The following is a 21,283-nucleotide window of genomic DNA, read 5'->3' on the forward strand; positions in this document are numbered from 1 at the left end:
CAATGAAATTTAGTAGTCATGGAATAATTGATGAAAAACAAATATAAAATCTTAATAAGTAAGAATACTAATTAATTATATTATAATAAAGAAGAATATAGAACTAAATAAAAAGAACATATATAGTTAATGAGGAAATAATATAATATGATTAATTTAATTATGACATTTAGCTTAAATTGTATATATTTTGTAAACGTTAAGCTTAAATCCGTATTATTTTGTAAACGTTAAACCTATAAATTGATGCTATATTATAACGTTAAGCCTAAATTGATATTATGCTGTAAACGTTAAACCTATATTGATGCTATTTTGAACGTTGAGTCTAAATTGGTACTTTCAAAAAAAAACGTTAGACCTATTTTGGTATATTATCCTTTTTTTTTTAATGGAAACTAAATATTAGGTCTCATTTCCATCGATTCCATTTCTCTTCCCTTAACTCCTGTAAACTCTCAACTCCCTCAGCTTCGTTAAAAATCTAAACTCCCAAACAAAGGCTAATATTTCCCCCTCCCCCATCGATCTGCTACTGATCTCCTCCCTCTCCTCCTTCTGTCGCACTTTTCCCCTTCCCCTCTGACGTGTAGCCCTGCCTTCAGCTACGCCGGTCTCCGGTCGTCGTTTTCCATTCCCGATCCTCTCCACTCGATTAACAATCGACCACCGAAGTTTTCTGCCGCGATCCTGTAGGTTCCCTCGATTCTGGGGTTTCCTTCCTCTCTGTTTCATCTTCGTCCCCTCTTATTTTAACGCTGCTTCTGTCCTCTCGGTTCCAAAGAAAAAGGTAAACTACTAATATCTATCTATATATAATCCTATTCTAGTACCGAAGAAGAGTAGATATGATAAAAGAGAATGGAATTGAAATGCATTTGCCAAGTTCTGCTGAGCCTTTGCTTCTGTTTCTCATTCACCTTCCTAGGTTTAGACAGTTCAAACATGATTTTGTTAAGAAGTGCTTTCTGATTTGAGTTGGCATGCTTTTCTGGCCAAGTCATAAAATTGATTTGTATTGTAATTAGATTGTGAGGAGTGAGAATTTAAGTAGGGTGTGTATTGTGAAGAATTTCACATTTGTTAATTCATTCAGAGCAATGGGAAGGAGGATGCTTATGGATGGATAGTTTTGCTTTAGCCTTCTTGTATAGTTTATCAATTAGCAATGATCTTTTTATACATGCTTCTCACAAAGTCCTTACATGCTAAGGTTGAGTTACTCTTGATGTTTGGGATGAAGAAATGAGCTAATGGTTTCTATCATTATGTAACCAATTGGGTTTGCAGCTTTACAATGTGAATTTAAGTTAATTGAGCTCTGGGTATACTTGCTTATAATTAGAAGTTATCACCCCATGGATGTTTAGAAGTATTAGAGTTTACGGGTATGGTTGCTTCTATTATTCATGATTCCTTCATTGATTCCATAGATTTTTCATAATGAGGGTGCATGAATGTTTTGAGTTTTTGTTTAAAATGATATATAGAGTAGGTAAATAGAGATGATCTTGAAGAGCATTATCAATGGGTTTAGGGGGTGAAAGGCTGGTAATATTGGAGAAGTACTTGCTAGCATTGGAAAAAAAGATGCTTTCCTTTTGGCAAGTCATAAGTAGTGGTGAAAATCAGACTTTGGAATAAAGAACTACATGAAGGGATGCTTATGGCAGGCAGTTGCCTGTAGAGGTCATGCCAGATGCATGACTGTAGAAGAATCCTATTCTTGTATGGAAGAAAAGTAGATTAGATTAAACAGAATGGAACTGGATTTCATTTGCCTGGTTCTGCTTAGCTTTGCTTCTGTTTCTCATTCGCCTACCTATAGTAGATTCATGTTATGTTATTGTTTAGACAGTTGAAACATGATTTTTGTTAAGAAGTGCTTCCTGATTTGAGTGTCAGTGTCGTGGCATGCTTCTGTGACGTGACGTGTTCTTTACAAGTCATACAATTGGTTGGATGAGAAATAACTTAGTAGACCTATTGTAGATATTATTGATTTATATTGTACTTGCATGGACTATCGTTGGGAGTGAAGATTTAAATTTGTAGGATGTGTGATGTGAAGAATTTCAAACTTGTTAATGCATTCAGATTGGAAAGGAGGGTGCTTAATGATGGATAGTTTTTCCTTTGCCTTCCTGTATGGTTTATCAAATATAGAAATGCTTTTTTATACATGTTTCTTTCAAAGTCCTTACATGCAATAACGTTGAGTTACTTTGTTTTTTGGGAGGCAGAAATGAGCTACGGTTTCGAGAGGATACTTCTTTACGATGTGAATTAAGTTTAATTTAGCTCTGAATGTATGTGCTTATAATTGGAAATTGTTAGCCCTGGATGTTTAGAAGTATTAGAGCTTATGGGTCTCGTTGCTTCTTGTATTCATGATTCCTTCATTGAGTCCATAGTTTTTTCATAACGAGGGTGCATGATTCCTTTGAATTTTTGTTTAAAGTGATCTGTAAAGGTAGATACATAGATGATTTTGAAGAGTATCATCAATCGGTTTTGGGGGTGATAGGCTGGTAATATTGGAAAAGTACTTGCTACCATTGGAAAAGAAGATGATTTCCTTTCGGCAAGTGTTAAGTAGTGGTGAAAATTAGACTTTATCATAAAGAACTACATGAAGGGATTCGTACTTATCGTAGACAATTTCCTGCAGAGGTCAGGCCAATGCATGACTGTAGAAGAATCGCAATAAGCAAAATTTTACCCTTTTGGCAAGAATTAATTCCTTTTGTATTTAGTTTCTTTGAGTGATTCACAATGTTAATGCTTGAGAGCTTGCTTTTGAGAATATGATGTGATGAACCATTAGTTGTGTCAAAGATGGTTCGTTTTGATTGAAATTTAATTTAATGGTTGAACTTCTAATGGTGATGGTGTTTGATGGATGTGGTTTGAAATTTATGAAAAGCAAACTATCACGTATGAAGCACTGGAAAATGGCATTTAAAAAAAATTTGAGATATGGGTACGGCGGGGATACGCCGAATTTTATATATTGATTATATTTGTAAGGAAGAAAAATAATGAAAAGGAAAAAGAGAAAAGAAGATTTGAGAATCAAATGGTTGAATCGAAACCCACTGATTAGTCGTGGCTGGTAAGGACTTGAATTAGATTTGAGTTTGCAAAATAGGGGGAGTTCTTGAATCAGAGGATTCTTGTCGTTTGCAAAATAGGGGTGGCTTGGCTGATTTGGGTTTTCGTTTTGCGACTGCATAATCAGGTTAGGTTTTAATTTTTTGATTTTGATTTTTTCGTTTCTTACCAATAAAAGGTAGGGGCTGACTAGGTTTTTAGTTTTTGATTTTATTTTTTTACAAAAAGAAAGGGGTAGTTGGGGCTGCTAGGTTAGGTTTAATAAATTATTTGTATTAGGGATATATATATATATATATTCAACACCTCTTTTTGTAAAGTTATTTAAGAAAACTCCTAATTTTTACCTAATTAACTCTGAATCAGTATCCCCATATTAAAACAAAAAGTAAAAGAGGGGATACTTATTTTGGCGTATTCCCAGAGTGTCCGACACTCGTAGGTTAACCTCTTAGAAGTGTCTGTGCTTCATAGCAACTATGTCACTAAGTGTAGCATATGCAGTCGCATGAAAATGAAATATGGGGTTGTTCTGTTGTTAATTCTTGTAAAGTGGATCTGATTATTCATTATTGCCTTAGCTTCATGAATGAATTTTGGGAAAATTGTTTTAATGGGTATTATACTTTTAGGGTTAAAAATATTGATTTCGTGTAGTAGATAGTAAACTTTTTTATGCAAATATCGTTATTGGGACCCATGTTGCCATGTGAGCATGAAGATAACGGTGCATTTGACAGTGGTAGGTGGAGATCCTCAGTTTTTTTGATAGGGTAGTTAAAGTTGCAAAAGATGGTTTCACAATGAGGCTCAAGGAAAGTACTGACCTTTGTTTAGAAGTTTTCATGTTGATGGTTTTTAAAGGAATTCAATTCAGTTGAATTCTTTTTTCATCAATTTCTTGTTTGAAAACGAATAAAATGATAGAATTCAATTAGTTTCTTTAGAGAACAAGTTAGTTTAAAAGAATATTAAATCATATAAGAATTCAATTGAATACCTTTCTTTCAAATGATATGTTTAAATGATTACTGAAAGGTAGAAATTGCTATTCTAGAAAGTAAGAGGAGATGTTTATGTTCTTGTTAGCTTCCAGTGCTGAATTTTCTTGTTTCCTGGTTTCAGGGTTGAAATTGAACCCTATATTATGGAAGACCAAATTGGGAATAAATATTGAAAAAAAAAAACTTCATCCATGGCAGAAATAACTACTGTGAAGTAGAGATTTGCTCAGCTTCGTCAACTTCTCAATTGATGGAATAGAGGTAATCAAATGTGAACATTGATAAAGAATTATTAAGTACAATTAGTGACGTTTTATTTTATTTTCATTAGTTGCTTATTTACAAATTAGTCCTTTATACCATCTTTTATTCAGCTTCTGGATGCATTGTTGAGTACTACATTACTAAAGAGGTTTTATTTGGTATTTTATTTGAGGTGGCTGCTGTGCTGCTGTGACTTGCCTTCAGTATGTTGCTTTTGTCTATGCTCTTTTTATGAATTTTCTGAAATAATATATTAGTGCAGTTATCATGACATTGAATTGGGGTCTGTCAGATATTAATATGAAGCGGACCTTTAATTAAAAGCTTAAGCTTTTAGTTCAATTGGTTCCATGACATGGTATCAGAGCCACTTTGACCAAGTGGTCTAAGGTTCGATTCTTGGCAGCCCCTATTTGTTGATTTAATTGCAAAATATGGTAATATGGGCATGTGTTGTGCACGCTTCAACCTTCAAGCCCAGTGGGCATTCGCGTGTGGGGGTGTCAAATATTAATATGAAGTGGACTTTTAACTATCAGTTTAAGCTTTTAGTTCAAATGGGCTCAAAACTGGATCACTATTTTGACTTTGAGGCCAGTGTTAAAAATATGGCATTGCCCCTTGAATAAAGAATAATTCTATAACAATTTTTCTTCTTTCATTTGTTACCTCGCCTTGTTTCATCTGCATTCTCGTCTTGTGTTCTCTATAACCAAAAACCATCATTTGAGTTGAGTTGAGCCCATGACCGATGATTGTCAACAATTACTTTTGCTGCTGTTTCCTTCTATTCATTTTCTGCTTCTGTCTAATTTTCTATTAATGTAGGGCTTATATACCTGTTTTTATTTCTTAGGACAATGAATTGTATTTACCATTCTGTTGTTTAATTTCTATTGTCTATTACCCTAGAAGCACAATCCTAAATTTGTTTAATTAGCTCTTGTTTTGACAATAATTTAAGGGTCATTCCATTTTGATTATTGAATAATTTGTAAGTATTCATTAATATTCTTCTTCATGTTCTTTTCAATCTGGTTTTATGAGTATGCATTAATCAATGGATTGTCACTCCAAAATGGCTGCGCTGTCTATTGCAACACTCAAAGATCCATCAAAACCATGACCACTGTTCATATTCCCGCATTCTGATTTCTGTTCAGTTTGATATGCAAATATTATATTTCTGGAAAATAGAAATTAACTTCTGTTTGAAAAGATTAGATTTTTATTATTTTGAAATAGTTCTTCAATCTTGTATTTTTATTTTGGTCCATTAATTCTCCATTTATTAGATTCTTATATTTACTAATTAATAATTAGGCGGTTACTATTAAGATGGCGCAACCATCAGTGATACTTGCAACTGCTAGCTATGATCACACTATTAGGTTTTGGGAGGCAAAAAGTGGGCGATGCTATCGGACGATCCAATACCCAGATTCGGTATTTTTTTTCTCTTCATTTATTTATTTGATTTTAGAAAATATTTTAATATTTTTTAGGAAATATAGGCTTGATTTTTTTTTCTTTATATTCTTGTGTTACCATCCATCTCATGAAACAATTAATGGAGCACTATCGAAATAAGAAGAAAAACTTGCATATGGTTTTCATTGACTTGGAGAAAGCATATGATAAGGTACGAAGGGAAGTACTTTGGTGGGCCTTGATAAGGAAAGGCATTTCGCGGAAATATATGGACATAATAAAGGACATGTATAGTGTGCCGATTGATGTCGTTTAGGGTCGGGTGTGACATGTATGAGGGAGCATGCACGAGTGTACGTACTAGTGTTGGGAAGACTAAAGAGTTCCCTATTACGATTGGAGTGCATCAAGGTTCCGCACTAAGCCCATTTCTTTTTGCCATCGTTATGGATGAACTAACAAGTTCACTTCAAGATGGTATACCATGGTGCATGCTGTTTGCAGATGATATTGTGTTGGTTGATGAGACGAAAGAAGGAGTGGAGAGGAAGTTGGAACTATGGAGACAAACTCTAGAATCTAGAGGCTTTAAGTTGAGCCGAAGTAAGACAGAATATTTGGAGTGTAAGTTTAGCGGTCATAGGAGGCAGGGACAATCACCCTAGATGGGAGAGTTGTTCAGGCCTCGGATTGCTTCCGGTATTTAGGATCGATTATTCAAACAGATGGAGAAGTAGATGGAGATGTTGTTCATAGGATTAAAGCTGGTTGGTCGAAGTGGAAGAGTGCTACGGGTTTCCTTTGTGATCCCGGCATGCCTAATAGATTGAAGGGAAAATTCTACCGGACGGCAATTAGATCAGCATTGTTATATGGTACGGAGTGTTGGGCAGTGAAACACTGCCACATCCATAAGATGTCGGTGGCGGAGATGCGCATGTTGAGATGGATGTGTGGTCATACGAGAAAGGATCGGATGAGTAATGAAATAATTAGGACAAAAGTAGGGGTCACATCTATTGAGAATAAAATGAGAGAAAACCGACTAAGGTGGTTTGGCCATGTGAGACGTAGAGCGCTTGATGCGCCGGTTAGGAGAACCGAAGAGTGGCAAAGGGATGTAGTGGTGAGGGGTAGGGGGAGACCTAAGCAAACTTGGAGGAGGGTGATCGAGAGTGATATGAGTTTACTGGGAATTGAGGAAAATATGATAGTGGATAGGACGGAGTGGAGGGAGCGAATTTGTGTCGCTGACACGACTTGATTTCACGGTTTTATATGATGGTTCATGTTAGCCGACCCCGAATCATTTCGGGACTAAGGCTTTGTTGTTGTTGTTGTTGTATTCTTGTGTTACCAATAAAGTTCAAATGCTGGATTTTAGTTGAAAAACTTATGCTATGTTGGTCAAGTTGATTTGATTTTGATATTTGTGGAGTTATTATTGCCTATGAATGAATTTAATATGACTTTCAGTTGTTATATTGTTCCTCATGTTTGAGGGTTAAGTTCTGAGTGGCTAAATAATCAAAGTTGGTGATGCTCTTTTATTTTGCAAACATGAACAATGTAAAATTAGGAAGTTCGGAATTATTATTATTTCTCATAATTACTTCTGGGAATTACTGTAAATTTAAAAATTGAAAGGTTTGATATAAAGGATTATTTTCCTATTGCTATTTTGACCCTCAGCTGCTTATGATGATATCTCACGTGTATCAAATTTTCAATCTTGGAGGATTATATATGGAAATTCATGTAGAAGTGCATATCATTGCGTTATTTTGAACTGCTGAACTGAACTCATAAAGAAACGAATGAGATATTCTGATAAGAACAATTTAAGAACAGTGATTCGAAAGAGGAATAAAATAGAGAATTGAAGAAAGAAGTGAGGAAAAGTATTTCAGCAGAAATGTAAATACAAAATTGCCTACCCTTCACCCAAACACACTACCTACCCTATATAACAGAATTATCTCCAGCTCACACCCCTAGGTGTAACAACTTTTCCTCTAGATACCCCTAGAATAACTAACTTGCCAGCTAGGTACCAGATTTCCCTTGTTGTGTCTTCTTTCTACGAGTGTACCCCCTCATTCTTTAGGCCCAACATCATTTTCGTGCATAGTATCTCCTGTTATAGCCCATTCTCTCTCATTGCCACCCCCTTCAGAATGAGATCTGGGAATTCGCTCTTTATGACAAACTCGTCCTCCCATGTGGCGTCATCCATACCTTTAGACTGCCATTGAATCAAAAGTTGGGAGACAGATTCGCCTTGTCGCTGAATGGTACGAGAAGCCAGTACCTTTTCGGGCAGCAAAGTCATGGAAGGGTGCAGGTCTAGCTCTGGTGGACCATTAGCATTTTTTAGCAGAGACACATGGAATGCATTGTGTATCTTGGAAGAAGCTGGGAGATGTAACCTATAAGCAACACTCCCCACTTTTGCTGCAACTTGAAAAGGGCCAAAATCTCGAGCAGAAAGCTTGGGGTAAACACGACGAGCCAGACTGCTGCTTATGTGGTCGGAGCTTAAGATACATCCAATCGTCAACTGCAAAATCAATTTCCCTCAGATGTTTATCAGCTTGCTGTTCATAGATTGTTGGGGATAACCAGAGGTGGTGCTGGAGTTGCTTAAGGGTCTCGGTTGTGGTCTTGCAGGTCTCTAGCTACTGCTTCAACCTGAATTTCTCCCGGAACTTATTGAAGGACAGAAGGGGGTTTGCGACCATAGAGAGCTTCGAGCTGAGTAGTTCCGGTGGTCACGTGGAAGGAAGAATTAAGCCAAAATTCTGACCAAGGAAGCCAAACGGACCAGAAATGAGGCTGATCCGAAGGCAAAGCAACTGAGATAAGACTCCAAACAGCGGTTAACCACTTTCATTTGCCCATCCGTTTCGAGGTGATAGGATGAACTGTAATTGAATTGAGTCCCCTTGAATTTAAACAATTCTCGCCAAAACTTGCTCATAAATACGGGGTCTCTATCATCAGATATCCTCTGTTGTTTCTTTTTCTACGAGTCTACACTCTCAGCTCTTTAGGCCCAACATCATTTTCGTGCGTGATATCTCATGTTGTAGCCCATTCTCTATCATATTCTACTGCACTGTATTTTGCAGTTTCAACATCTGCAGCTTGGTTTAGTTAGTTTCAATTCAGGGAGTAAAATCGATATTTGAGATGTTTATGAATAATTGTGTTTGGTTTTTAAGTTGCATTAATCTCATCTCAATATGGTTATTTCTGTTATTTCTTTTATATTGAAGATTTAAAATCTCATTTTTCTTGATCTTCTTCTTTGAATGCTTTTCCACCCAAATTAACTCTAATGGTTTAATTTTCATTTTGTTGGTATTTGGTTTGTGATATGATGGGGGCAGCAAGTTAATCGACTTGAGATAAACCCAGATAAGCGCTTCCTGGCTGCAGCTGGTAATCCTCACATTCGGTTGTTTGATGTCAACTCAAATAGCCCTCAACCAGTACGTATATTGGTCCTCTTTCTGTTGTTTTCTTTATGCAGTGTAGAATAATAAATTCAGAACATGAATGCTTTTCTCTCTTCTTATCAGGTAAGGAGCTATGATTCACATACAAATAATGTGATGGCAGTGGGATTTCAGTGTGATGGAAATTGGATGTATTCAGGATCTGAGGATGGCACAGTAAAGATTTGGGATTTGAGGTTGTGAAGTGTTTTTTGGAAACTAGTACTACTCCCTCCATCCCAAAAACTTAGTCCATATTTCTATTTTAGTCTGTCTCAAATAGTAGTCCACTTTTCTTTTTTAGACTTTAGTTATATTTCAGTTTCTCAATATAACTATTTAGTGTACATTGTTATTCACAAACTATGGAATATATTTATTAATCTGTACGTGGAACCATAAATTGGCCAAGAGTCGTTGAATTTAAGTAGGCATATATAATCTATCATAAAAAAGTAGGGATATATAAGGAAAATGTGTAAAAGTTTGTCCTTAAACTATATTAACTATATTTTTATACACTACATAAAGCCTCAAACTGGACTATCTTTTCGGACAGAGTGAATAAATGTTTCACCTGTTCTCATCTATCTTTCTTTTTCAGTTTCTTTTGTTTTACTTTTTCGAAAAAAAATGTATTTGTTGGATGTTGTTTGGAGTTAATTTATTTTTGAAGCCAACTGCAGAGCTCCAGGTTGTCAAAGGGAGTATGAAAGTCGTGCAGCTGTTAATACTGTTGTGCTGCATCCAAATCAGGTTAGTTCTTATTGTTAATCTGCTTATTGTTACAAGCCCTTGACTAGCTTCTCGTTACCTAACCTTTTAGACGAAGCCTGATTGTTGTAAGAATGTTGTTTGTATGTTTTTGGACTCTTATGACCTAAATATAGCAATAACATCAAATTATGAATTCCATAAAGTTGCACTGCAGTAATGAGCCCTATGACACGACAACATGATTTACATAGACAATTCCACTGACACGACACAATTGACACAAAAATCATTTTTCTAGAATTTACATCATATTTAACCATATGGACCATACATATGAGACGCCCACTATTTTGACATGAATTGACACCCCTAGCTATATTTATACCTTAAATCATAGCCCTGCAAAAGTATAAAACGGTAGGCTATAATGACAAACATGACAGAGAAGTAGATTTGCTTCACCATGATAAGCATTTAGACATTGTAGAAGGTGGAGTGTCACTAAGAGTTTACGGAGCTAGACTACTATAATTAATGAATAGCATGCCCAAGACTGCTGAAGGGCTACTACAACATACTTAGGTGCTTGTAGGGTAAAGATGTCTAGGCTGCTCGTAGAGTAAAGATGTCTCCTTGACATTAGGAGCAATATCATTAGCTAGTTGTGTATATATATGTGTGTGTGCATGTGATAAAAAATTGGAAGAAATATCAATATAGAGAATTACATGGTATCATAGCTTAATTCTATGATATTTTGGCTTTTGTTTTCTGGGTCGTATTTCCCACAGTAACTTTGAAGAGCCTGGGTCTTGTAATTCAAGAGATAAAAGGATCAAATTACATAGATCAACATTACACTTTGGTTCAATTTATATACACCTAATTGCACACACCAATACTACTGATAAGTAGACAGAGTAGGGGAACTCATGCTTCTATGAAGCCCGTGCTGGGAACTCTATAATAGAATATCTAGTTGGAGCATAGATATTGATCATGCCCAACTTGGTACAAATCTAGTTGATCCAAGTCCTTGGTAAAGCTTTAGTGAACAAATCTGCTAGTAGCCGTAGCTCGGTATTCAGATTCGACACTGGATCGAGACACTACACTCAAGAAGGCATGTTTAACATCAAGTTGATGAAGTGGCCAACTGTAAGTAGTAGCCAAGGAAATGAACAATCAGACAGAAGTAAAGGTGTCGAAATAATCAATCCCATATGTCTGAGCATCTCCTTTGGCAACCAAACAAGCTTTGAGCCGAGCAACTGTGCCACCACGATTCATTTTAACAGTGAACACCTATTTGCAACCAATATCTTTCTTCTGACTCGAAAGAGAAACTAGATGATGATGGATTAAAAAACGGTGTATTTTCAAAGAACGTGACATCTGCAGAGATAAGATAACGTTCCAATGATGGAGAGTAACAACGATATCCATTCTGGAATTGAGAATAGCTCAAGAAGATGCACTTAACAGATTTGGGATCAAGTAGGACGCATATCCTGAACGAAGCAAGTACACCCGAAGATTTGAGGTGCAAGAGATAACACAGCATGAGAAGGAAGTAGAACAAAGTATGAGATCTTACCCTCAAGGACAGGGAAAGGCATACAGTTGATGAGATAACAAGCGGTGGAAATTGCATTTGCCCAAAAGACTTTAAGAACCTGCATTTGAAACATTATAGCTCGAGTGACTTCTATCAAATATTGATTCTTACGTTCAGCCACACCATTTTGTTAGGGGTGACAACACACGATGTTTGATGATATAAATACTCTTTGACATTTTCATTTCGCAAAATGCAAATATTCTTATTAAATTGGTTTTTAATTTCAGCATGAAAGTAACAAAAAACAGTGAATAAATCAGAATGATGCTTTAAAAGATAAAGTCATGTTACTCTAGAAAAATCATCCACAAAGGTCATAAATACCGATAACCAAGGATAAGGACCTCACACATCAGTGTGAACTAAACCGAAAACAGACTCAACACAGTTATTGGGAAACATTCAAGCGCGCCTTAATCCAGGCTCTATGCACAAGGCGAGAGCCTTTTGTACAGCGCCTTGCTTTCTATATTCAAGGCTCAAGACCTTGAGCCTTGAGTGAGGAGGGCCTACAGTAGGATGTCGTCAGTCGTAATTTGAGATATCTAAAAGGGACTCCGAGGCATGGTATATTGTATCAAAATCATGGGCATCACACACTTAGAAGGTTTTACAGATGCAATTACACATGAGATCTTACAAATAGACGTTCTACCATGGGTCATTGTGTATTTGTCAGAGGCAACCTTGTATCATGGAAAAGTAAAAAGCAGGGTGGTATTAAGGTCCAGTACAGAATCTGAACATAGGGCTATAACACAAACCACATGTGAACTTGTATGACTTTGCCTTCTACTTGGTGAGATTGGGTTTGTCCATACGAAATAGATGAAGTTATGTGTGACAATGAAGCAACTATCTATATTGCCAACAATCCCATAGTCAATGGAAGAACAAAACACATAGAAGTTGACTGCCATTTTACTCCGGAAAAGCTAGAAATGGCACAATCACAACTCCACCTATTAGAATAGGGGTCAATTGGCAGATGTATTTACCAAAGTGTTATCGGGAAATCGGGTTAACTATATATGTACCAAGCTGGGCCCGATAAACATCTATGCTCCAGCTTAAGGGGAATGTAATTAATGAATAGCATGCCCAAGACTGCTCAAGGGCTGCTAAGCCACGCTTAGGCTGCTTGTAGGGTAAAGATGTCTCCTTGAAATTAGGGGTATATCAGTAGCTAGTTGTGTATATATATGTGTGTGCATGTAATAAAAAAGTTGTAGAAATACCAATACAGAGAATAATATACATATACACATAAACATTATTATTCACATTAATATTTTGTCTATTTGGCACTTCTTTTTTCTATTTATTTCTTCCAATATATATATACATAAACATGATTATTCACATCAATATTTTGTCTATTTGGCACTTCTTTTTTCTATTATTATTTCTTCCAATTTTTCGGAGCAATTGCTTAATTATCTCCATGATGCTGTTTGTAAAACTGAAATTTTCTCGAGTGCCGATGTATTCAATACTTGATGCGAGAAATCTAAACCCTAGTTGCAGTAAGTATTATAATGTGAAGATTGATGACAAATAAATTAAGTTTGTGGGATTATGTGCATTTTGGAACTTTTTTTTATTATATTAATTAACCAATCAGTATACATGGTCTTGAATTGGATATTTTTAAAATCACAAAAATATGACTGTATTTCTTTTTGTAAATTCAATTAGCCATAATTAATTTAATAATGAAATTTCAATTGACGATTTAAGAAATTCCATATTGGAATTATTAAGTTGTAAAACTACAATTCAAAGAGTCTAGGCAAATTGAAGGATCTAGGGGGAAGGGAATATACCCTGTTTGAATTGCCTCAACTATTAGATTAGAATGAAAAATCAAGACACATTCAAAAAGATACAAAAAGAAAAGCAATTAGAGATTTTACAAACTGACTTTCCTTTTATCTTGGTGACTAATGATATAGTAAAAATGATTTGGATCATATTTTACAGCTAATCAATTTGATAATTTTGCATGTCTGTTTATGATTATTTATGAAATCATCATTTTTCCCTAAAGTATTATCTTTTGATAGCCAATCTAATCTGTCGTATATTTATGCTTCTGCAGACTGAATTGATATCTGGGGACCAAAATGGAAACATTCGTGTGTGGGATTTGACAGCAAATTCATGCAGCTGTGAGTTGGTATGGTTTGAGATTTTGTTACTGTTTAAGGATCATTTCTACTATGAATTTCTTATATCATCTTATTCGGGAAGGATGTAAAGTTTTTTTTTTTTTTTTTTTGACATCTACCATAGTTTGCTGGTATAATGAACCTATTAGGTGAAATAATCTTTTGTTAATCTAGAGATTATAGTTTTACTTACCAATTACTATTTGCTTAAATGGTAAAAAATTAATTGTCAGTCCTATTGTGCTTGTTGGTTGGGTAAGGCTTACTGGGAATTCCTTATTTTATAAAATGTAGATATGTTTTGAATTTCAATTCTTTGATACAAATATGCTGAAAAGTACTGAGAACAAAATGGTGGTGTGTAGTCCTGTTCAATAGTAGTTGTACTTCTCTACCATTACTGAGATCACATTTTTTAGAAGAAATGTTACAGTAGCCAAGTAGGTTTGTTGAACCTCTCTCTCTTAATCATTCTCCTTATTCTTTCCATGCTGACTGATGCCTAAATTAATTGCCGAGACATTTGTATGTGCCATTGTATAATCTCTACATAATCATTATGAAGGAGTAATATTTGAACTTTTTTATAATTATCCTCACTTTCAATTTAGGTACCAGAGGTGGATACAGCTGTGAGGTCTCTAACAGTTATGTGGGATGGAAGTCTAGTAGTGGCTGCAAATAATCGTGGAACATGTTACGTATGGCGCTTGTTGCGTGGGACCCAGGTAGATCCTTAATGCAATTAGCTTCTAAGACTGTTTCACTACAGTATGTTGACTGCCCTAACGTTGCACCCAAACATGTTCTGGCAGACTATGACAAACTTTGAGCCACTCCATAAGTTACAAGCTCACGATGGTTACATTCTCAAATGTCTCCTTTCACCAGAGTTTTGTGAACCCCACAGGTTTCTTTTTCCTTAATGTCACATATTATGGGTTTTTCTATGTTTTCTAATTCTTTTTCTCACTAATCTGTCTGAAGATGTGAAACTAATCAATCATATGCAATTTTGTATCTGTTAGATATCTGGCAACTGCATCATCAGATCACACTGTCAAGATATGGAACGTTGATGGGTTTACATTGGAGAAAACCTTAACAGGTATTCATGAAGAGCATACAATTTTTTTAGTGTTACAAGATGTGATAGTCTTGTTAAGAAGCTATAAAAATGTTCCTGTTAATTTCATGTGGTTGCCAGGTCATCAACGCTGGGTATGGGACTGTGTTTTCTCTGTTGATGGTGCCTACCTCATAACAGGTGATTGACTACATTTTGTCAACTTTCATTTATACTGTTCTGTTAGTTACTTTGATACAATTTCTGTGGAACCAAAATTAAATTTCATTAGTGTGAAATACCTAGTTGTCTATTTCTGTAAGGAATGAGCTTCAAATTTGCCCTTAATGTTAGGGAAATGTAGATATATTTCTAACGTAATAAATGGTTAAAGACTTCCCTCAAGGCAAAAAAGAGCAAATATTTGGCTTAATTTTTCTTCGCCTCTCCATTTTGGCCTCCAAGGCAAAAAAGAAAAAGATGCACGACCCTTTATCTACAGGGGTGCAATTAGCACCCCACAGATGAGATGGAGGAGTGGGCAGGGGTGAAATCATTCCTATTAAGGGGCGGTTCTCGAATGTCCAAGGGTGTTCTGACACACTTGTTTTCTGACTCAAGTAAGAGTCTCGTTTTATTCATTTTGTTACTTGATCTAAAATTGCTCCATGTTATTTGGATCCAAAATTACTCCATATTGAAAACATTAAGGACAAAATTTTACCACTTATGTTATATGCTATTCCTTAAAATGATAGGGGAAAATTTAGAACTTATCCGTGAATGTAATTATCTATTTTGTGCTTCGTCCTTTGTGGGTTGTTTTTCAAATGGAATTCTCTATTTTTAAAAGGCCTAATAATCTACAAGGCTTATCATGTAGAGGTATATTGACCATCATTATCTAGTACTATAAAGTTATTAGTTGATTTGTTTAAAATGTTGTCAGCTTCTTCGGATACAACAGCAAGGCTTTGGTCGGTGTCAACGGGCAAAGACATAAGAGTGTATCAAGGGCATCATAAAGCAACTGTTTGTTGTGCTCTCCATGATGGAGCAGAGCCCTCTCCTTCTTGATTTGTTATCTGAATATTCTCGTGTTGGCTTATAAACGTTTGGCTGTATATTAGAAGATTGTATGATAAAGAAGCAAAGCTATATTTTGTCTGTTGTTGAAGTAGGAGACTGCGATGCATCCAGTGATAATTGCTTAATCTCTCTAGTCTCCAGTCGAAACTTTACCATGGAGCGATGCTGTCTGGAAGTGTTATTAAATTCTATTATATATATAAAAATTGCCTCAGATTTTAATGGGATAAAATTCAAATTTGCCCTTATTTTTTGGGAAATGCAGATTTATCCATAACGTTTAGAAACGGTTATCATTACTTAACAAGGAATTCAAACAAACTGATTTATTATTATTTGATTTGTTATTTAGATGTTATATTAGACATTATGTTAATTATGTGTAAAATATTTAATGTTATTAACACAATTACTAAGAGTAGCAATGGGGCGGAGATTTCTTGGAAACCGTGGAGATCCGAACCGATGGAGGCATGGAATCACAAATTATTTAGGGCCGTTGGAGCTGGGGCTATTTTTAGCTCCAATAACTAAATTTGGGTGGGTGTGAGGTTACTATCTTCGAACTGTAGGGATCTCCGCCCCGCACCCAAAAAGAACCGCAGTGGGGATCTGTCTCAGTGGAGTCCTTGAAACTATATATATATTAGAAATTATACATATTTTATGTAAATATTACAAAACCTACTAGTTTACTTAACATAAGCCTGAAGCCTGAGTGTTGCAATTTATTTCTTTTTCCTGACTAGGGCTTGAAATATGAATATTTCTTTTGAATATACTATTGCACTCTATTGAGAATAAAATGAGAGAAAATCGACTAAGGTGGTTTGGCCATGTGAGACGTAGAGCGCTTGATGCGCCGGTTAGGAGAATCGAAGAGTGGCAAAGGGATGTAGTGGTGAGGGGTAGGGGAAGACCTAAGCAAACTTGGAGGAGGGTGATAGAGAGTGATATGAGTTTACTGGGAATTGAGGAAAATATGGTAGTGGATAGGACGGAGTGGAGGGAGCGAATTTGTGTCGCTGACACGACTTGATTTCACAGTTTTATATGATGGTTCATGTTAGCCGACCCTGAATCATTTCGGGACTAAGGCTTTGTTGTTGTTGTTGTTATACTATTGCACTCTATTGTGCATGATGTAAGTATTTAATATATTTATGCGTGCATTATCTATATTTTCTGACTATTTATAATTCAGCTTTGTCATTATATTATTTAATTTTTTATCATATTATTTGAATATAATATCAATTTATTCATACGTCTCAAGCATATATATTGCATATATATTATATATGTATGTTCTATTTATGTTTAATCAAATTCACATAGATTCTAACCTGACGAGTTTCTACCAGTTTAAAGATATATTTTACATGCATTTGCACATTTTAAAATCATTGTTAGAAAGGATTATGTCGTATGCTAAACCCGCCCCATTAACAACCCTATCTTCTCTGTTCATGTGACCTAATCCTGCTGGTTGCGATGACGGCTTCATCGTCTTAATGGCAGACATCTCCCTCGTCAACCTCTCTCAGCCTCATCGTTAACATCCTCGTTATGAGCAAGAACCCCTTGAATTACATTGACGTCTTCAAGACCGTGTAGGGGGGAAATTCGTTTCCTTTCTTTGACGAGCATCCATTGTAGGAAGATAGATGACAATACCAACCTGGCACAAGATCAAAGTAGAGCGAAGGGCAAATATAGCATTCTCAATGAGTTGAGGCATCCCAAAACATGAACACAATGTGTGTATATATACGCATAAGCAACTTTAGTTTATCTTGCATCTTTAATTTATATCCTTTACTGCTTTATTTGAAATTCATTACCTAAAACATAATGTATATTTCAAATTTAACTAGTGCCAAAGAGGGGATGAAATCAATCTGACCATTACCCAAAAGTTGAACAATAAGATGAAACAAGTTCCTAAGCAACAATAATCTGAAGAGGGGAGAGGATACACAGGCTAGCTTACCTTTATTGTCTGTTAACATATATAATATATTTTCCAAGACTCCCAATTCCAAGAGGAATCCCTTGTTTTGCCGCATCTTACTTTTCTTCCGCTTCCATAATTCAAACTTCGCGGCGTAACTTCAAATGACACACAGATCACATGGTTGTATTATACAGTTGAATTTAAAAACTAAAAAGAAACTAAGAGATGTAACAGACAAACCTGAAATCAATTGTAGAGAATTTGAACAAGAAATAAAACAGATAACAGCTGCGATTAGTGAACAATAACGGATTGTCACCGTCGACAATTTGTGTTTCTTTCAAAGAAACAATGGCTTAATATTTAGCATTGCTTAGAAATTAACCATACTTTAACAAGTTAAAGGGGATTTATTATACAAGTTAAAGAGAGAAATAAGATAATCTAGACACCCATGATATATTCATGACAATTTTAAGGGAGGAGCATGTACTTTGAATGAGAGAGTGGGAAGATCATTCCAATTTTAAGACCATTTTCCATCAAAATCCTTATTTCTAAATTAGGGTCACCTGCTTTAATTTAATGGGATTAAGTTGTTTTGGATAAACTAGAATACACAATATTGTGGCTAGGCTTTTTAAAAATCACCAAAACTACTTTTCTACCCCTAAACATTTTTTTATATGAAAAGGAGAGGAGAGTAGTTACATATATATCTATAGAGATATGGTTGGATAAAGGTTGAACTTATGAGAGAAAGACAGATCCGACACATAAATAAATAACTTTATTATCATCTTGATTTATTTAAAATGTCAGATATTTTTGTTTAGTAACATTTATCCTTTGAGTATTCAAAATATTGATATTTACTCTTTGATCTATTATTGCTAACTTTTGTGTCATTTTCAAGGTAAATAAATAACTGCTATGTTGGGAGCCAATTTTACAAGGGATTAGGAGATTCGGACATTCTATTTTAGACGAAGTCTCGACGTCACATGAGTGGGGATTTAGCTTAGGCCATACCCGTCCCATGACACAGGGCCCTCTACATCTTGATTTGGTACTATGTTTCTTCTACAAAAATTGTCATTTTAATATTGTCATAAAGGATACTCGTACTGTGTATTATATACTGCAATTACATTCTATTTTGTGTATTTTTGGCTAATGCTGCAATGACATCATCAACAAGCTGCTCTAAAAGCTTGTATATAGCACCAATACCAACAAGGGTCCTTTGTAGCAACTGTTATGCTCTGGCAATGGCAACAAGGGAGTCATCGCATATGATGCCTGTGCAAAAAAGCATTCTGAGATTTTATGCAACCTGAGCATTAATAAGACATGAGATGAGATGAGATGAGATGAAACCATCCAAACCTCAGAGTTTGTTTAGTTCCACGTCGAACTTTGCAGCGAATGGTTGGGAGGCCAAGCCTTTGGTGAGCTTCATACCTATGGCAACCTGAGAATCCTTTTTTTCGTATCAAATTAAGCTATCAGCTTCCCAATATTAACAAAACATGATCAAAAACTATGTTTTTTTTATAAAATAAAATACCATAGTACACTCCATCAACCTCAAGCACATCAATCTGCAACAAAAGTTTTACAAACGTTAGCTTATAAAATGGCAACTACCTTGGACATTATGCCACATTCTCATTATTTTATTGGCTTACTAAACCAGGGTATCAAGGTCTCTATTTGACCAAATAATCCGATTCACATCTAAACTTTGGATATATATCTTTAGCTCCAAATTTTACTTGACATAATTAATTTTCTAATAAGACACTTCAAACAAACTCGGGATAATAATAACATTTTTAAAGTTCAGGGACTTATGTATTAAGTCTATTTCATGGAAACTGTGGAAAATGGAAGCTGATGCAACTTGAACTATATTTTGGAGTAAATTACACTCATGGTTTCTCAACTCTTCCTTTACTCTCACAACTTTAAAACTGGACATTATATCATCTGAACTTTCAACTTTGAACTTTGCTAACTTAATGGTCTTTTCTACTGTTAATCAAATTAAATGGCCTCTCAAAATAAAAAATTTCAAGAATTAAAATTGTTTAGAACTGCATTTCCATGGAACCATTGTTTGTGATTTTCCAAATTACAATTATAGACCTTTTTCTCTCTAAACAACACTGACCTCGAAACCAAAAAAGTTAAAAAAGTTAAATATTAAAGATGTTTAAAATATCATTTTCATCAAGAATACAATGGAGTGAACATCTTGATCAATATTAAAAATGATCATTATGTTAATAAAATATAAAATTCAAGCATCATGATATTCACTTTTGAAGTTCAAAGACATAAATAAGGTAATAGTAAAATTGAGTGACCATGGGTGTAACTTACCCATATAATTTGAGGGTAATATTAAGGACGCAATGAACAAGTACTTGGCATACTTAACTAAAAATTATCTTTTACACCCAGAAATTTTTGTTTAATTCGATAAGGGATATTCTTTTATCATCAATTTAAGGATTCATGGTCTGTTAATAAGTCAGTCAATTTTAACTAGTCCAATAAACTAATTAATTCTAAATCAGTTAAGTTGATGAATATCCCCCAAATTAAGATAGTTTGTTGGTGATGACGCCAAAGAGAAATAAAGGGAATAGAAACATACAGGGACTTGAAGGCCAATAAGTTGAATGCTATCCATAAGGTCTCTAACTTTGAGAGGATCGTTAGATCTGGTTCGCATAAGTGGTCTTCTAATCTTTTCCAACGGAAGTTCTAAAATCAACGGGCCTGCTCCTCCTCCAGGAATAGGAACAGCTCCTGTTTTTTTATATACAAAATCATCAAATTACTTGATTTCCCTATAAGTAAGTGACTGGGAAGAAAGATTACCGTTGGATGAAGCCGAGATACAGAAGCTCTTAAGGTTGGTGTTGCTTACCGGCACTCTCAGAATGAAGTTCGCCATTTTTCCTTCTTTCTCCGGATAACAATTCCAACCTGATTTCCCCTTTCTTTCTTCCTCTTCTTTTTTTCCCTATTCGCCTAAAAAATGCTTTCATTTTACATATTTGGAACATTTCTTCTTTTTCTATTTTTTTTTTAAATGAGACCTGATTTTCCATTTATCGTATTAAATTCTTATCATTTATAATTAATTATACTTATTCAATTTTAATTAATGAAATAATTGACTGTTAATATCAAATTTGGTTAGAATAATTTTTTTAACTATCTAATGTAACTCTAGAAAAATTATATAAAAAATTAACTTTCGAGTATTGATTTGGTTCCTGAATCAAGTAGTTAAGGTCCTAGATTGTTTTGCTTTTGGGTATTGAAGTGATGA

At 35.1% G+C, this 21,283-nt stretch overlaps 2 protein-coding genes across 3 annotated transcripts; one reads left to right on the forward strand and one right to left on the reverse strand.

The window, feature by feature from the left end:
- The first annotated feature begins 426 nt into the window (after positions 1 to 426).
- Positions 427 to 16,209, forward strand: LOC136205666 (target of rapamycin complex subunit LST8). The gene is made up of 12 exons (XM_065996359.1): positions 427 to 790; positions 4,240 to 4,379; positions 5,706 to 5,828; positions 9,206 to 9,307; positions 9,398 to 9,510; positions 10,000 to 10,069; positions 13,753 to 13,830; positions 14,434 to 14,550; positions 14,638 to 14,732; positions 14,851 to 14,930; positions 15,030 to 15,089; positions 15,838 to 16,209. The coding sequence occupies exons 3-12, from the start codon at positions 5,721 to 5,723 to the stop codon at positions 15,963 to 15,965; spliced, it is 951 nt and encodes a 316-aa protein (XP_065852431.1). The 5' UTR covers positions 427 to 790; positions 4,240 to 4,379; positions 5,706 to 5,720; the 3' UTR covers positions 15,966 to 16,209.
- A 2,806-nt stretch (positions 16,210 to 19,015) lies between these two features.
- Positions 19,016 to 21,015, reverse strand: LOC136205197 (sulfiredoxin, chloroplastic/mitochondrial). 2 transcript variants are annotated; one of them, XM_065995701.1, is made up of 5 exons: positions 20,876 to 21,015; positions 20,600 to 20,754; positions 19,505 to 19,538; positions 19,324 to 19,417; positions 19,016 to 19,236 (listed from the first exon to the last, which is right to left on the reverse strand). In XM_065995701.1, exons 1-5 carry the CDS (start codon positions 21,012 to 21,014, stop codon positions 19,221 to 19,223), a joined length of 438 nt encoding a protein of 145 aa, XP_065851773.1. In that variant the 5' UTR covers position 21,015; the 3' UTR covers positions 19,016 to 19,220. The 2 variants fall into 2 exon arrangements, with proteins under 2 accessions (XP_065851773.1, XP_065851774.1); XM_065995702.1 differs by having other exon boundaries at positions 20,827 to 21,000.
- Positions 21,016 to 21,283: the final 268 nt, after the last annotated feature.

Source organism: Euphorbia lathyris, chromosome 9 (assembly GCF_963576675.1).
Source record: "Euphorbia lathyris chromosome 9, ddEupLath1.1, whole genome shotgun sequence".
NCBI classification, from domain to species: domain Eukaryota; kingdom Viridiplantae; phylum Streptophyta; class Magnoliopsida; order Malpighiales; family Euphorbiaceae; genus Euphorbia; species Euphorbia lathyris.

Excerpts from the sequence above, each read along its gene's own strand:
- LOC136205666 (XM_065996359.1), top strand. The coding sequence starts at position 5,721 with ATGGCGCAACCATCAGTGATACTTGCAACTGCTAGCTATGATCACACT. Across the intron at positions 9,511-9,999 it reads GTAAAGATTTGGGATTTGAG|AGCTCCAGGTTGTCAAAGGG; the intron begins GTTGTGAAGTGT and ends AGCCAACTGCAG. Across the intron at positions 14,733-14,850 it reads GAGTTTTGTGAACCCCACAG|ATATCTGGCAACTGCATCAT; the intron begins GTTTCTTTTTCC and ends TGTATCTGTTAG.
- LOC136205197 (XM_065995701.1), bottom strand. The coding sequence starts at position 21,014 with ATGTTCCAAATATGTAAAATGAAAGCATTTTTTAGGCGAATAGGGAAA. Across the intron at positions 19,539-20,599 it reads TTATTGGCCTTCAAGTCCCT|ATTGATGTGCTTGAGGTTGA; the intron begins GTATGTTTCTAT and ends CTTTTGTTGCAG. Across the intron at positions 19,418-19,504 it reads GGTTGATGGAGTGTACTATG|GATTCTCAGGTTGCCATAGG; the intron begins GTATTTTATTTT and ends TACGAAAAAAAG.